This window comes from Numida meleagris, chromosome 3 (assembly GCF_002078875.1).
Source record: "Numida meleagris isolate 19003 breed g44 Domestic line chromosome 3, NumMel1.0, whole genome shotgun sequence".
Lineage (NCBI taxonomy): Eukaryota > Metazoa > Chordata > Aves > Galliformes > Numididae > Numida > Numida meleagris.
In genome coordinates, this window is record NC_034411.1 from 38,650,678 (window position 1) to 38,665,060 (window position 14,383).

The 14,383-nt window shown below is 47.4% G+C and overlaps 1 protein-coding gene across 6 annotated transcripts in view; it reads right to left on the reverse strand.

The window, feature by feature from the left end:
* The window catches only part of SLC35F3 (solute carrier family 35 member F3), a 152,369-nt gene continuing 141,812 nt past the window's right edge, over nt 3,827–14,383 (reverse strand). For 5 of the 6 annotated variants that reach the window (XM_021392556.1, XM_021392560.1, XM_021392561.1 and 2 more), the window contains 5 exons: nt 9,651–9,870; nt 8,207–8,332; nt 7,833–8,025; nt 6,533–6,622; nt 3,827–5,451 (listed from right to left, as the gene is read on the reverse strand). In XM_021392556.1, the coding sequence (XP_021248231.1) occupies nt 5,207–5,451; nt 6,533–6,622; nt 7,833–8,025; nt 8,207–8,332; nt 9,651–9,870 (874 nt within the window). In that variant the 3' untranslated portion in view covers nt 3,827–5,206. The remainder of the gene's footprint in view (nt 5,452–6,532; nt 6,623–7,832; nt 8,026–8,206; nt 8,333–9,650; nt 9,871–14,383) is intronic. The other variant, XM_021392558.1, reaches the window with a different exon arrangement.

Below are 14,383 nucleotides of genomic sequence, written 5' to 3' on the forward strand. Positions count from 1 at the left end.
AAGTCATTTACATTAATTATAGCACTTGTTTTTAATGCCAACGTTCATCTTTTTGCTCATTTTTTTTGAAAAGAGAAATAGAAAAAGGAGTGTTTTCACAAGAGCAAGTGATGGTAAGGCAAGAAGACTGACTGAAGACTGACTAATTCTTTCATTAGCTCCTGACTAGCTGTTCTCCAAGCCCATGAAGGATGAAACGAGACTTGCTTTGCAGCAGTGCCGATGTTCCATCTCTTGCAGGAAAGCTCAGATGGGGAGCTGGGAATCTCCCTATTCTACAAGCAGACTGCAATTTAGGTTAGATATGAAGACAAAAGTCTTTTACAGTGAGGGTGGTGAGGCACTGGAACAGGTTACCCAGTGTTGTGGTTGATGCCCCATCCCTGGAGACTTTCAAGGTGAGACTAGATCAGGCCCTGGGCAACCTGATGTAGCTGTGGTGTCCTTGTTCATTGCAGGGGAGCTGGACTAGATGGCCTTCAGAGGTCCCTTCCAACTCTAAGAATTCTATGATTCTAAGATTTCCAAAGCTATTTAAATGGAAGAAGAAAAGCTGTGAGTTTCATTTGGATGCCTTCAAATTACTGTGGCATGTTTTGCACTGAAAGGTAATTAATGATTTCTGCTTCTCATCGAGACTGAAACAAATCCTACAATTCTCTATCCAAAATCCAGCAGAATGCTTGTATCCCGGTCTTACATTTAAAAATCCAGCAGCTACACTGGTTACCCTATTTCAGTGAAACATAAGTGTACTGTATCGGATAGGTTTGCCTTCATATGCACAAAGACAATGTTGCTCTCAAACATGGTGGATATTTGTTCCAGTTATCAATGCCAATTTTCATAGGAGCCAAGCTAGCAAGTGACATGCTTTTGACGATATATAAAATCACACAAAGAAAGATGGTTTTGTTTACATGTTGGGAAAGCATTTCGAATGTCTAGTTGACCAAAAATCAGAAGGACAATATTATACAACTTCCTGTGTGTGCTCGCCAGGCTGCAGTCATTAAGGACTTGGCAGCTTCAGAAGTCAGAGGGACAGCAATATCTAACTGCTGGGAGACTGCAGATCTGGGTTTGCTGGCCTGTTATGTATGTTAGTGCCTACCAGGGCAGAAAAACAAAGCTGAAGCTCACATTTTTAAGGCCTTGCAAATCCTGCTGCTTGGAGTCCACTGCAAGCCAGCTTTGGGTACAAGCAGAAGCTGCATGTGGTGTAAATAATTTTGGGGGCCACGCAAAGGCCACCCACCCGTATGGAAAGACAGAAGGGAAAATATTCACTGATCCTATTTTTTGGCTGATTCAGGAGAGCAAAGGCTAAAACTGAGAGAAGATCTCTCACTGTTGTGTAGCCAGGCACCAAAATAAGGTGTTATTCAGCATTACCAGATGCAAGGTGATGGGAACGATGAAAGGTCTAAAATACATGGTGAGGGGCTCTGAATTAACCATGTCACTCACAAGAGAGTTTCTCAGTTTGTGATGAATAATGCCTTCAGTCACATGTGCTTTAGTTCCTTTTATCTGTCATTTGGATGAAGGATGCTCTGCAGGTTACTGTTGTAACCAGCCAATGCGCTGGTGGCTGTCCTGAGATTGTTAGGTGGACTGGTGATAGAACTGTAGGACACCTGGAGACGAAGAGCTGGAAAATTCAAGTTTTCTGAAGATATCATCTAGTTCAGCACTAGGATTTAAAAAAAAAAAAGTCTCTAGACCATTGCAGAGATTGTATTTGACAGGGTCTTAAGTACAGTACTAATATGAGTTCTCTTGTTTCAGACTTCTAACTCTTCTTAAAAGATACACTCTTCATTACTGAAAAGTACGTTGGTTTCATCTTAGTGTGTCTGTGATGTGTGTGGAGAAATGCTGATTGATACCCTGTTTAGAAGAAGTATGTGAATATAGAAAGATGGATAATGTTTTACTCCAGTGGAGTTTCAGGTAGAAGACATGGTATGAGGCTTTTTATCGTCAGAAACTTTATTTGATCTACTGGTCCTGTCCTTAGGAATGTGATTTCCTTTTAAAAGAAGATTTTTAGGCTGTAGGTGGGCATCTGTTGATTCGATTTTCCCTTTGTTTTCAAAAGCTCCTTCAGCTCTTTTTTTAATTTCCTTTTTTGATGTTCAAGATTTTTAAATAAGATGCAGACTGTTACAGAAGTGCCCTAAAGCGTGGCAGCTAATGAAGGAAATCTACTTGCTTCTCTTTTAATAATGATGAGCTAATTAAACTTGTCCATCAAAATCCATTACTGCTGGCTGCTTCTGCAAGGACAGCTTGCACAGGGACTGGATTGTGAAAGGAGCTTCTCAGCCTTGGCCTTTGCCAAGGAGCAGCTCAGCTTAGGAGGCATAAAAGGCTCAAAGTGCTGGTCCCAGGCTCAGGTTGTGGTGCTGCTCTGTGGAGATGTATGGGCTCTGTTCCAGCAGCAGGACTGAATCATCCTGCTGTGGAGACTGCAGGCTGTGCTTTGGCCTTTGAGGCAAGCAAGGGAGCCTGCCAACTGCAACCTGATCGAGCTGTAGGCGTCCCTATTCATTGCAGGGGAGTTGGACTGAATGACTGTTAAAGGTCCCTTCTGACTCAAATGATTCCACGAACTCAGCCCTGACCTCCAGGGCACCAAGTGTATCTTTTATCAGTCCCAGATCAAAAAGGTTCTATCTTGCTCTCACCTGAAGGTTGACCCAGTGGCACCTAGTGCTTTCTCAGGAGGTCTTTCCCTTCCTGTACCTTGTCCTTCTAGTGCGAACCAACGACTCCAGTTCCTGTAATTCTTCAGCATCGGATCTGTGAGGTTTTGGCACTTGCAGACATGTACCCATATGGACGTGCTGCTTTCTTGACATTCTCCTAGTTACACTCCAGGCTTCGCTATCTGGAAAGTTTCACTGAGGATCTGCCTGCCCTCAAGCCAGGTGTTCAGTGCAAGATGTTGCCTGGAGAAATACAGGTCAGTTCATCTGGTTGAGTTGTCTGTGTGTAGTTCAGAGCAGCTTAAAATGGGTAAATCTAGTTTGCTCAAGTAAGAGGCTGTAATAAGCTACTGTTAGAAATCCCAGCCCTTGCCTTTGTTTAGGCTGCTCTCAGGAAGGATGAAGTAGCAGAAGCAACGTCAGTTACGTTTGGCACATCACAGTTGTACCAATGCTGCTGGCCACTGTAGTACATGAACTCCCCTGTGATCTGCACTGAATGTGAACAAGCCTGCTGCCGTTTTAGTACTAAATGCACATTAGGTGCAGTTTGTAACATCATTCAGAGCATTTCTGATGTCTTTTGGATGGCATAGTAAAGTGGAGTGCAGAGATGACAAAAAATGCCCCTTAACGGGACTGTGGAAAATAGAAGGGCTAGTACATTTGTCTTTGGCCTCGCCTCAGGCAGGGAGCTTGGGGAGGGATGTGGGATACTCTGAGGGTGACAAAGTGATACACCCAAAGATGTGGTCCATTTTAAGATGGAGCTTTGAGATCAAGCCTCTTTACACCTGTTATTAGCACTGTACGTGTACCGTACCTTACCCTCCCCTGCTTCCCAGAGGAATTTAGCAGCACAGTGAGGACTGCTCTGGGCTTTCCCAGACGGTGCTGGCGGTCGCTGCCTGCAGGACTCCATTTTGTGTTGAAGGCAGTGGGACTGTGAGCAGGGAGGAGGCCTCCTGCGCTGTAGCTTGGGCTGCAAGACCAGGCCGAAGGTCTCTAGGTCTTGTCTTTCCCACCTGATCGCTTAGGCCAGATGCAGCCCACTGTAAAGCTGACACAGAGGTGGTACAGTTAGGAGAGGGAAACAGGCAGCACTGTCTGAAGCCGAGTTTAAAATCTTTTATTATTTAGCTTTGCCAAACAGATAATGGAATCCGAAGTTGAATCGCTAAAATGTTTTGAAGTGGATGCCACCCCTGCCCGAGACAAAGAGGGCCTCAGTGGTAGCAGGGACCCTTAGGCTATGGCAGCAGTTCAAAAGAACACTTTTCATTTTGTATGCAACAATGTAAACTTCAAAAATAGTAAACTATAACCTTTTTTTCCCCCCTTTTTACATAGCATGTGATCTATCACAGATAGAAATTTAATGGCGAACCAAAATCGCATAAGTAAACATCCTGGTGCTTACAAGTTTCATAAAAAGTGTTACATTTGATGTAAATATATTACATTTTTAACTCTTAACACTCACAATTATGGAGTAAAGCAACTGGCGATTCACCCCTTAGTCCGTGTTCTCAGACCCTACATCAGCAACCACACTCTTGTCAGCTCCGTTGTTCATTTTCAGTCAGATTTTTCCATGCACAACCACCATTTCCGTTCCTCACACTAATGTTAATCAAGTGCAACTCCACACAGGGGTAAAACCTGTGCAAGCGAGACGAGAACCAGGCCCCCTGCATGCAAGCTTGCAGCCCCCAGAGCCTGGGCTTGTCTTGGTGTCAGCAGGACCTTGGGCTGCCCGGGGCTGCAAGCCTGAGCCTGCAGCGGCGGGGCCTGGCTCTCCGTGGATAAAGACAAGAGTTCTGTAGAAGGCACTGGATTTCTCTTGCATGATTCTAAACATGAACTACAACCATGTGCAGTACAAGGAGATTTGGGCTCTGGACTGCTTTCCTGCTAGTACTTTAGTGCAAGCGCTTTTAGTACTCGAATTTTCTTCTGGTTCCAGCACAGCATGCACTCAGCTATGCAGTCACTTCCAAACTTCCTTCCTTCTACTCTCCCCCCCATCTTCCTGTCCCCCAAAAGATTCCCTTTTGGTTCCTTTAAAACTTTCAGAGTATAGCTCTGGTCAAAAATAAACACGTGATGTAGCATAGCATTAGTTTCTTTTAAATCACAGTGTGCAATGCATCATTCGGTACCTAATGCTCAGAATGTCTGCCCCGCTTCTCGTGAAAACCATTCTTTAAAATAACCTATGCAAATATATTTTGACTATATATTACATTCATTTAAAAAGAGAAGAGAGGTTCTTGGTTTGCAGTTTTTTTTCGGTGTACTACTTAAGTGAAAGGTCTGATGTGAAAAAGGTACAAGCAAACTGGACATGCCAAGACTTGATGCCTTAGATGGTGATCATATCAAAACTGTACAGGTATGTACACCGTGGTGGTCAGGTGTGCTTCTTCCCAAGAAAAGACCTTTGCATCATCGTGTATAAGGTAACCACAAAGTTTTGGTAAAAAGAGCATTTAATGAGCAAAGGATGACATGGAGGGGCGAGTTCTCCGGCTCTTGTTGGGCAGTCCTGAAGTGATGTCTCCGTTCCCTTCAGGGAGTTCTTCCTTCTTTCGGACTTTGAGACGCGTGAGGAGCTTTATTACCCAGACGTCCCACTCCTCTGGCAAGAGCAACAGGAGGAAGCCCAGGCCAATAATGACGATGGCGATGACTCGGACACTGTTGAAGACAATTTCACTCGTGTAGTGATCAACAACTGTGTGGGACATTGAACTGGTGTTATTACGTGGGACAAAGCGTTAGGGCAGCACCCCCTTCCCTCCCACCTCCCTGGCTCTGAAGGCTGGCCTGGGTGAGCAGGAGATCTCTGCCTGCTGGTTCAGCGTGGGGCAGGGCACAGCTTAGGTGGGAGCGGGCAGCAGGCCTGGGGGTTCAGGGTACAAATGGGGACATTACCTGCAGCTGGGGCCTGCAGCTGGGGCCTGCAGCTGGGGCCTGCAGCAGCCTTTCACATGCTGCCAGCACTGTGTTGGAGTGCAAAGCCATCGCTCTACCACTGTGTTTGTCAGCACTAAGCAAAGGTCTTCAGAGAACGCTCCCTAACCCATGTGCCGTGAATTGAGGTGCCCCTGGAGTTGTGCCAGTGTGTGCCACATGGGAGGAGAGCGCCTGCCTGGGCAGCCAGCAGGCATGGGGAGAGGAGCCCACCACTGGAAGGGTTTTGTCACTCCCACGACTAACACACACCAGAGCCTCAGGAGGCAGCGCCCCGCCAGCACTGCCTGTGAGTCCCACAGTTCACTTAAGGAGCAAGGAAATGTAAGTGATAACACAGGAATGGGTTGTTTCTTCTGATGCCTGTCCAAGAAGGGCAGGGGCTGTAGTTTGGGCTGGGTTTGCCCATGCACTCCCCTGTCTGCCTTCACGGCCCCACAGTCTCTACACCTGCAGTATTATTTACCAGGTCAAACACAGGTTTGTTCTAGAGGGTAAGCAATTATATTTGTTTCAATTTAACGCTAAACCTGCTTGGAAAAAATAATTAAGAATTGATTTCTACTTTACCAGAGAGGTTTTATCCCAGCCTATGGATGGATGACTTCAAATCTAGTTTGTTTTTCAATAACCCGTCTACTCCAGGCAGTAACTTAAAAAGTAATTTTGGAAATTGTAATAGTTGTGCAATATTCTACAATACGTATTTAGCAATTAAAGTATACATTTTTAATCAGTGTCATGTCTTCTTTAACAGAGCTATTTGCTTTTATCCCCAGCAAGTACCTGGGAGACCGCAGACCTCACTTATTCATTAAGATGCAAAAGTCAGAAATTCTTACCCGCATTGACTGGGACGCTCAGTACAATTCCAAGAGAAATCAAGGTGGGGTACGTAATAGCAATTCCAAAATTTAGTAGGATATTGAATGCTGAAGAAGGAAAGAAAACCACCTTTTACTACAGTGAAACTAAGCGATGAGAATGTCACTTGAAATATCTTTGCTTTATTAGTCCCTCTGGACGTTGACCACATAGGAAGCAGGGATCTGCCCAGGACACTGCTGTTCACGGGGAGCTCTGTCCCACTGGTGCCAATGGCACAACCCATCTCTTGGTGTAGTGCTCGGTAACACGAGTGGGCTCCTGGCCCTTCCAGCTTTCTGGAGCAATTCACCTGGTTCTGCTGAAAGGAAATATTTCTCCTGTACGAGATTTCAGCCAAGTAGATGCTTCTGCCTGGACTTTTTTTTATTTTTGAAAGGCTGCCTCCAGCTGCAGGGGGATCATACTGCAGATCTAACAAACTGTTCATGGAGTATCTTGTGACAAATCAGTAATTGCTTTGGACCACATTCACCCTTGTTTTATGGCGATTAACTCAGGCAAAGTCAAGAGAACCTAGCCAGTACTGATCTGGTCAGCAGGCACTGAGGCAGTTTTCTGGTAATACATATGCACATAACTGTGACTGCTTAGGGTAAAAGGAGCAGTGATTCAGGACAGGGTTGGAGAAAGGCGATTTCCAGTAGAAATGGAAAGAACGTTTTAGGAGATGTGAAACTGTTACCCAGTTTTGGGACAAACTGTCAGCACTGTCAACACATCTGGTTCAGCAAGGAACAGCATCACGCTTCTGATGCTCGTGAAACAATGAAGCCTGGATTTAGCATCCCCCCCAAGCCGAGTTCCCTTGGCAGCAGAAGACAAGCGGCCAGCTACCAAATCCCCATCAGCCCCAGGCAGTGCTACATTTTCAAAAAGTGCTTGTCACTTAGGAATGGCCATTAGCTATTACTTCTTTATGTCAGCAGAGGCACCAGAGGCTGGCCTTGATGGACCGGGCCTAACCTCTGGCTTGGGTGATGCTTATGAGCCCAAGGTGTATTGGTAAGGAGAAGCTTTGTGGTGTAGTCTCACAGCACCTTTTAATGATGGCCTTAATGCCTGGGTTTCCCAATAACAGCAGGAGCAGGGTCTACATTTTCACCTAGTAATGGGTCCCCCACATGACTTCTCAAGCTAAAACTTAGAAGAAAGGAAATTAGCTCTAGTACATCAGAGAGCTGCAGCTTCCACCAATGGCCAGATTCTGGCATGTTCTTCCACCTCGATCAGCCTGAAGGCTCCCTGTGTACTCACTCAATAAGAGAATTGAAAATCCGCAGAGGTTTCCCCAAGGAACGATGTCAAAAGAGCTCCAGTATTCCACTTTGGTAAAATAAAGGATGACAGGAATACAGGTAACAAAGAGGACGTTGAAGACGGCCAACACGGACAGGAATAAGGCAGCTTCTCCAAATTTTGCACTGCCCAGAAGAAGTTTGAATAAAACCTACAAGACAAAACCACACGGGCTGCTGTAAGTCTTGCACCACTTCCCTGGGGGGCTGTCAGCCCAGCTCTAGCAGCAACTTGTGTCCTGGCCCTGCTTGGGGCAAGAGGATTGTGAAGGGAGCACATGTGCAGCAATGTGGGCCGGACACCTTCTTGTGGGGAGACCCAGGTGTGCTTACCTTGTAGAGAGCAGACATTGAGGCAGAGCCCACCACTAGGGCTATCCCAATAACAGAGTGGCTGTGAAACCCATCAGCGTACGTCATCATCACTATCCCTGCAATAGCAAATATAGCAGCCACGATCTGGTTGGAGACAAAGAAAGAAAGCTAGCGTTACTGGACAACCCCTGGTGTGGAAAAATGTGAAAGCAGCTTTACATGAGGGGGTAGTACTTCTGCATCATCTGCCCCTGTCCTGAGGTAGGAAACGAGTATCAACCCAGGTTGGTGCCTGTGGAGCTGATGCTGCCCTTGCCGGCAGCTCCCCTGGCTGGCCAGGGTGCAGGCATAGCTGTGAAGGAGAGGCTGCGTTGGGCAGCATGCAGCAGGCCAGCCTTCAGCATGTGCAAGATAATAATACACACCTAAGAAACCCCTGGTGCTGGCAGGAAAGGCTCTGAGTCCTAAAGAGGTTCTGGGAGAGAACACACATACAGCATGGAGCAAGGTGCCAGGGCAGAGAGCAGTGGTCGTCCATCTGCACACCTCCTCCCCTGAGTTCAGCCATCACTGCACTCCTCGCTGACAGTGCCACAAGATGGATGAGCACCAGCAAAACACACACTTTTTCACTTTGATCAAAATGGCCAGCATGGCCAGCTGGGATAAACGTGATACATCCCTGCCTCCAGGACTATCTCGGGATACCCTTGCTTATGCACTCAGCAAAACCCAGTTAATTTGTTTTCTGGCTACCACTACCTGGGAAGCTGGACGGGTGAGCACAGACACCAGCTGGCGGGGCCGGGCTGCTGGCAGGGTGTTCTGCAGCACTGCGAGCTGCCTTTGGCTGCAACCCCGCGTGGCTGTCCAAGCCTCCTGCTGGAGGGGAATACTTCCTGCAAAGTTAATTCTCAGCAGCGAGGTACGCAGCCTCTCCTGAGCACTAAATGCTTTGCTCGGGTTGATGAGCAGAGAGCTCTTCAAGCAGTAGGCAAAATACAGGTCTTATTCTGCTGTGATTGCTGTTATATTAAAATGTGATTGCTGCTGCGGTGAGGCCGGAGGGACTCGTGGGGCCTTTTGGTTTGGTTACTGCTGGGTCATCGTGGTGGATGCCAGGTGCCATCTGCCCAGCTCCACTGCCAGAGGACACCGTGTGCCGAGGGCTGCCAGAATGGCAGCGGGGGCTGCGAGGTTTCCAGTTCCCTCAGAAAACTTTAACTCAACGGAGACAAGCAAAGGCTGCTGTATGCTCAGAGCAGCATGGATACAGCAGGCAGCCCTCACGCCCTGCTCGGGAGCAGGCTCCTTCGTTTCTGCTGGGAAATGCTGCAGGAGGGGCTCGACCTTGCTCTCTGTGGGTCTCTGTGCTGCCACTGCATGGGCCACTGCTCTGGGAAAGGGGAAGGAAAGGCAGAGGGAGAGAGGAAGAAGGAGACAGAGCTAAGGAGTCACCTACCCTCACTCCCATGAACCTGTCCCGCAGAACGATCCATGACAGCAAGAACACAAACGCTTTGTTGCAGCAGAACAGCACGGAGACGTCCGTAGTGTTTATTTTCTTTATTGCATGTAAGTAAAGGTAGTTTGTGAGTGTCCAGAGAACACCAAAGGGTGCTGCCTTGGTAAAAAACACCTTCAAAGTCAAGCCGTTGTCTCCAAAAAACCGGCAGCACTCCCTACAACAAGGAGAGAAAGGCAGCATTAGTACACCAGCCAGTCTCAGTCTGCAACAAACACACAGGTTTTTTTTTCATTCTTGCTCCTTGTCCTTTCCTCTGGAGGAAGAGGGGCACAAACCTTAAAGACAAGGAGAAAAACAGCTCTCGGCACCCCCTGCAACAGCCGTCACTGAGCTGGTTACCTGTGGCTCTCTGCAGCCATCCCTGTCAATCACTGTGCCCTCTGGTGGCGTGCAGCCCTGCCGAGTGGGCCGGGAGAAGCATAGGTGAGAGCACAGGGACACAGACAAAACCCAGCCCCGGGTTTGGTGTGCTCAGATGTTCCTGGAGGCTTACATATGGGGCTCAGCTGCCTAATGCTCCAAAGATAAAGACACCAGCACAGTTTAAATTAAATTACATCCACTATGATAAGTGTGAGACAGATTGGAAGGCTGTAGTCAAATGAAAGGACCAAAAGGGAATTTAGTTGGGGATTTATTCTAGGGGAAAAAAAGAGGTACTCTTTCCAAAATCTTTTCCCTAAGTATTGCATTGGATAGCACTATTTCATACATGGGACAGTATCTCACAATTGTATGCCTACAGGGTGGACAGCCCCAGGAACGGCGTTACAAGTCCAGGAATTAAGTGTCTTCAGCAGCGCCCAGATGAATGACCGGAACACAGTGTGGAAGCTGCAAGGTAGGAAGGACCTCCAATACACCGACCAGCAAATGTGGCCAGCAGTAAGAAATCACAGCGTCAGTGATAAAATGGCACACCACTGGTGCTTCTGGAGATGGTTCTCTGTCACTGTGAATCCATTTCCCATTTTATATAGTTGGTGTTTTTTGCTACAACTCTTCCATGTTTGGAAGAGTTGGCTCAGAAAGGACTAGGAACATGTGCTGTTACTGTACTCTGGGCCTGACTAATATCTATCATGTACCCCTGGATCCAGGCAGTGACACAGCCAGGTGCTCCCCAATCCTGAAGCACCCGGTGCCACGTTGCAGTGCTTCAGAAGCCTGCCTTGCTTGGGCTTGGACCAGGGCTCTGAGCTGCCTTCCCTGCTTTGGAAGTCTTTTCTCACCAGCCTCCACAGTAATGCTTCCTTGTACCTGTTTTCTCTACTTTCACTAATTCCGGATTGCTTTTTGCAGGCTGTAGCTTCCAGAGGAGGCCTCTTCACGCAGAGGTGTCCCACCGAACACCAGGCGGTAAGTCAATGAAGCCTGAGGTGCATTAAGAGAAACGTGGTCCTGTTGTACAAGGATGGCTCTGTAGAGCAGTCATGGGAAGCAAGACAGTGCTGGGAGGTAACCCACACAGTAATCCCAGAGCAGCTGAGGCAAAAACCACTTCAAAAGAAACAACCTTCAGCTCTAGATGTTTTGACAGAACATTCTGGACACAGTTCCTCCCGTTGTCTGGTTATCTCTGCTTGGCCCACAGCGGCACACTGTACCCAGCGTGTATCCTGATGCTTTATGGGTACTCCCTGGCAAAAACAGAGCCGTGGCTGTGCAAGCACGCCCCGATGTGCCAGAAAAGCCTGCCTATGAATATTTTAACAACCTCATCTGCTAATGAAAATGTAACTTGTTAAGAAAGCAAGACAAAAGCCTCTCCAGCCCAGGGGCAGTCCATAAGCACTCAGCATCCCAAAGCTGCAGGATGGATGGAGAACCTGGGCTGTCCCCTTGCAATTCTGCAGGACAGAGAATTTCAGCTCTGCCTGCAGGCTAAGGCAGTGCTGTGAGGCTGTGCTCACAGATGCAATGGTTTTAAGCAGCATGCAGCATCCACATGGGCACGCAGCATTGCTCAGTGCTATGGCCAGTGAGGCCATAGCCCTGTGGGGCAGACGTAGGGCTGAGGTGGGCCCTGGCACTGTGTGTCTCCTGGTGGTAGGACTGGATCTCCACTCTAATCATGGTAATCAGTTTACAAACTGAACGCAAGGCAGTAGTAAGGCAATGGCGAAAGGCTGTGGAAAACCAAAATGGAAATGTCAAACAAGGAGTTCTCACTGCTTATATTTTTTAACTCTGAATTGTTGTTTCATAATCCTTCGTGTACTAGTTCTTGTTTTTCCTCATAATCTTTTTAATATGTATCTTCATTAGCACAGCAAATGGCAAATTAGCTCTGCCCCATTGTGCGTGTCTGGAGCACAACAAGGCTATCAAAATATCTGTCTCTGGAACTGAGCATCCCCAGTGAGGTTAATGGCAAGCAGTTGGTGCCGAAATTGCATGCTAAGTAAGTAAGATTTAGTCATGTTGAAAGTAGGTGCAGTCAAATAAAGCTTGCAAATAAAACATGACTCTAAAACTCCTTTTTTTTCCCCACTGAACTCACAATTACATGCTTAACGATATTCACCTTCCACTGCCTTTTATGTCTTTAACCATTGCTAGGCAGTTGGGATATTTCTCATTGCTTTGAACCTCATGCAAATGAACGCATACAATTCTGCCTAAACTGGAAGGCATGCTTTTCACTTCTCTTTGCAAATAAGACCATTTCCTGAAGAGGAAGGTAGACAAGAACTGGACAAAACACACACAGCAGTTCCCCCAGCCCAGTGGTTCAGCCTCTTGCTACTCACTGCAAAGACAAACTATGCCAGAAAGGTGAATATGCCACTGAAGCTGCCATTACATTTCTGGGGTAGATGCAGTAAGGTAGGAAATACCTGGGCGGATTGCACATATACTTTGCACAAGCCAGCTAATTTTACTTTCTAGCTTGCTGACTTTTGTTACAATTTTCTCATTGTCAGTGTTCATACTGCAGCCTTCTCCAAAGCATATTATTTTCTTCTGCCGTTTCTCCTAGTGGTTGATTTTTGTTCTCCGTAGTCTTCACTTCTTGCTTTGTTTGACCTTGCAAGGTGTGTATCTGCAAATTGAATTTAGCTAAATAGCTCCTGATTTTCAGCAGTGAGCAGAGGCTCCCCAGAGCAGAGCAAAGCAGCCAGCGTGCCAGGGAATCTGGCTTCTTGATTAGAGACTGGCAGGCAAAACGTTTTGCTGATCCCTGCACTGATGAGGCCTGCATGGATAAACAGTCTGCAGCAACACATAACAGTCATACATTCTCCATTCAATGTACAAAAAAAAGTCATGGACCAAAATGTCACGTCTTGTCTTCTGCAGGACCTGAAAGCCAGCTGCAGCGAGCAAAAGCCAAGAGGACAGCTGAGGTGCTGTGGCTGTTGAAAAAAGGGAACAAAAGGAAAGCCAAGACTTCTTTTCATAATTTATCCTGTAAGGGCCATAACATTTCTCCCACATTATGCTCACAAGATACGGACAAGATTGCTGTGCAGTGATGAAATAAATACAAATGAGGCAAACATATTCCTCAAAACTTCTCTCCAGGGGTGCACACGGTGTGTTTCCCAAACAATGGGATCAGGCCTCCAGCTCCACTTCCTTCTCCTCCATGCCAGTGCCCATGTGGATGGAAGTCACAGCACTATCAGCCTCGAGGTGGGCAGATGTTGGAGCCGTGGAAACAGAGGGTGCTTCCTGATCCCCACATTACAGGTGGCAATGGCGAGGCACAGAGTGGGGACGTCCACGTGTACTTGACAGATATGGGATGAGGAACGCCTGCAGGCTGCACCTTCTGAGATTTGGGCTTTTCCTACATGTTTATTTTGCAACCAACTTCTCTTACTGATCAAGATAGCCTCCGTATGCTTTTTTCTCCGTCACTGCAGGTTCAGGTGCCAGCAGAACAGTTGCACGGAGGCTCCTGTGGCGTCTCCCAGAACAAGAACCACTGCAAATAAACCCGCCAGTCTCAGCACTTTGCAGAGAGGTGCCCAAGGTGCCTGCAGTGCCTTCTGAGTCTCAGCCTTGGAAAAAGTGAAGCTTGGAGCACTGTGTCCTTAGAAAGGACACCAAGGGCAGAGTGTCATAAAAGCACCTCTTACGCAGCAGATTACATGGGGAAAATTTTCTTGAATTGATTGCTCCTGGCTACGGGGTCAGGTCAGTTTGAGAACATGTCTGCAGATCTGATGATGCAGCAGCAAACTCAAGCAGCAGGTTGCCCACGGCTGTGCCATGCCAGCGCTCTGCTTGCAGCCTGGCATCGAGTCCAGGTCCATGTCCAGAGCATCCTCTCATCCTCCCTGCTATGCCTCAGGGGCGATGTCTCCTCCCCCCACTGTCCCTCCATGTGCCAGGGGCACCACATGAGGTTTCTTGAAACTGAGAAAGGATGGAGAAGCTCCTGACATCAGGTATTGTACACCTGCTTTCCTCAGCTCTGGGGATGAAGAAAAAGGCTCGAACTGAAGCTTAAAGTCAGAAGTAGGCCGGAAGCTACTCCATCATATTTGAAAAATCATGGCTGTCCGGTGAAGTCCCCGGTGACTGGAGAAAGGGAAACATCACTCCCATTTTTAAGAAAGGGAGAAAGGATGACCCGGAGAACTACAGACCGGTGAGTCTCACCTCTGTGCCTGGGAAGATCATGGAGCAGATCCTCCTAGAAGACATGTTAAGGC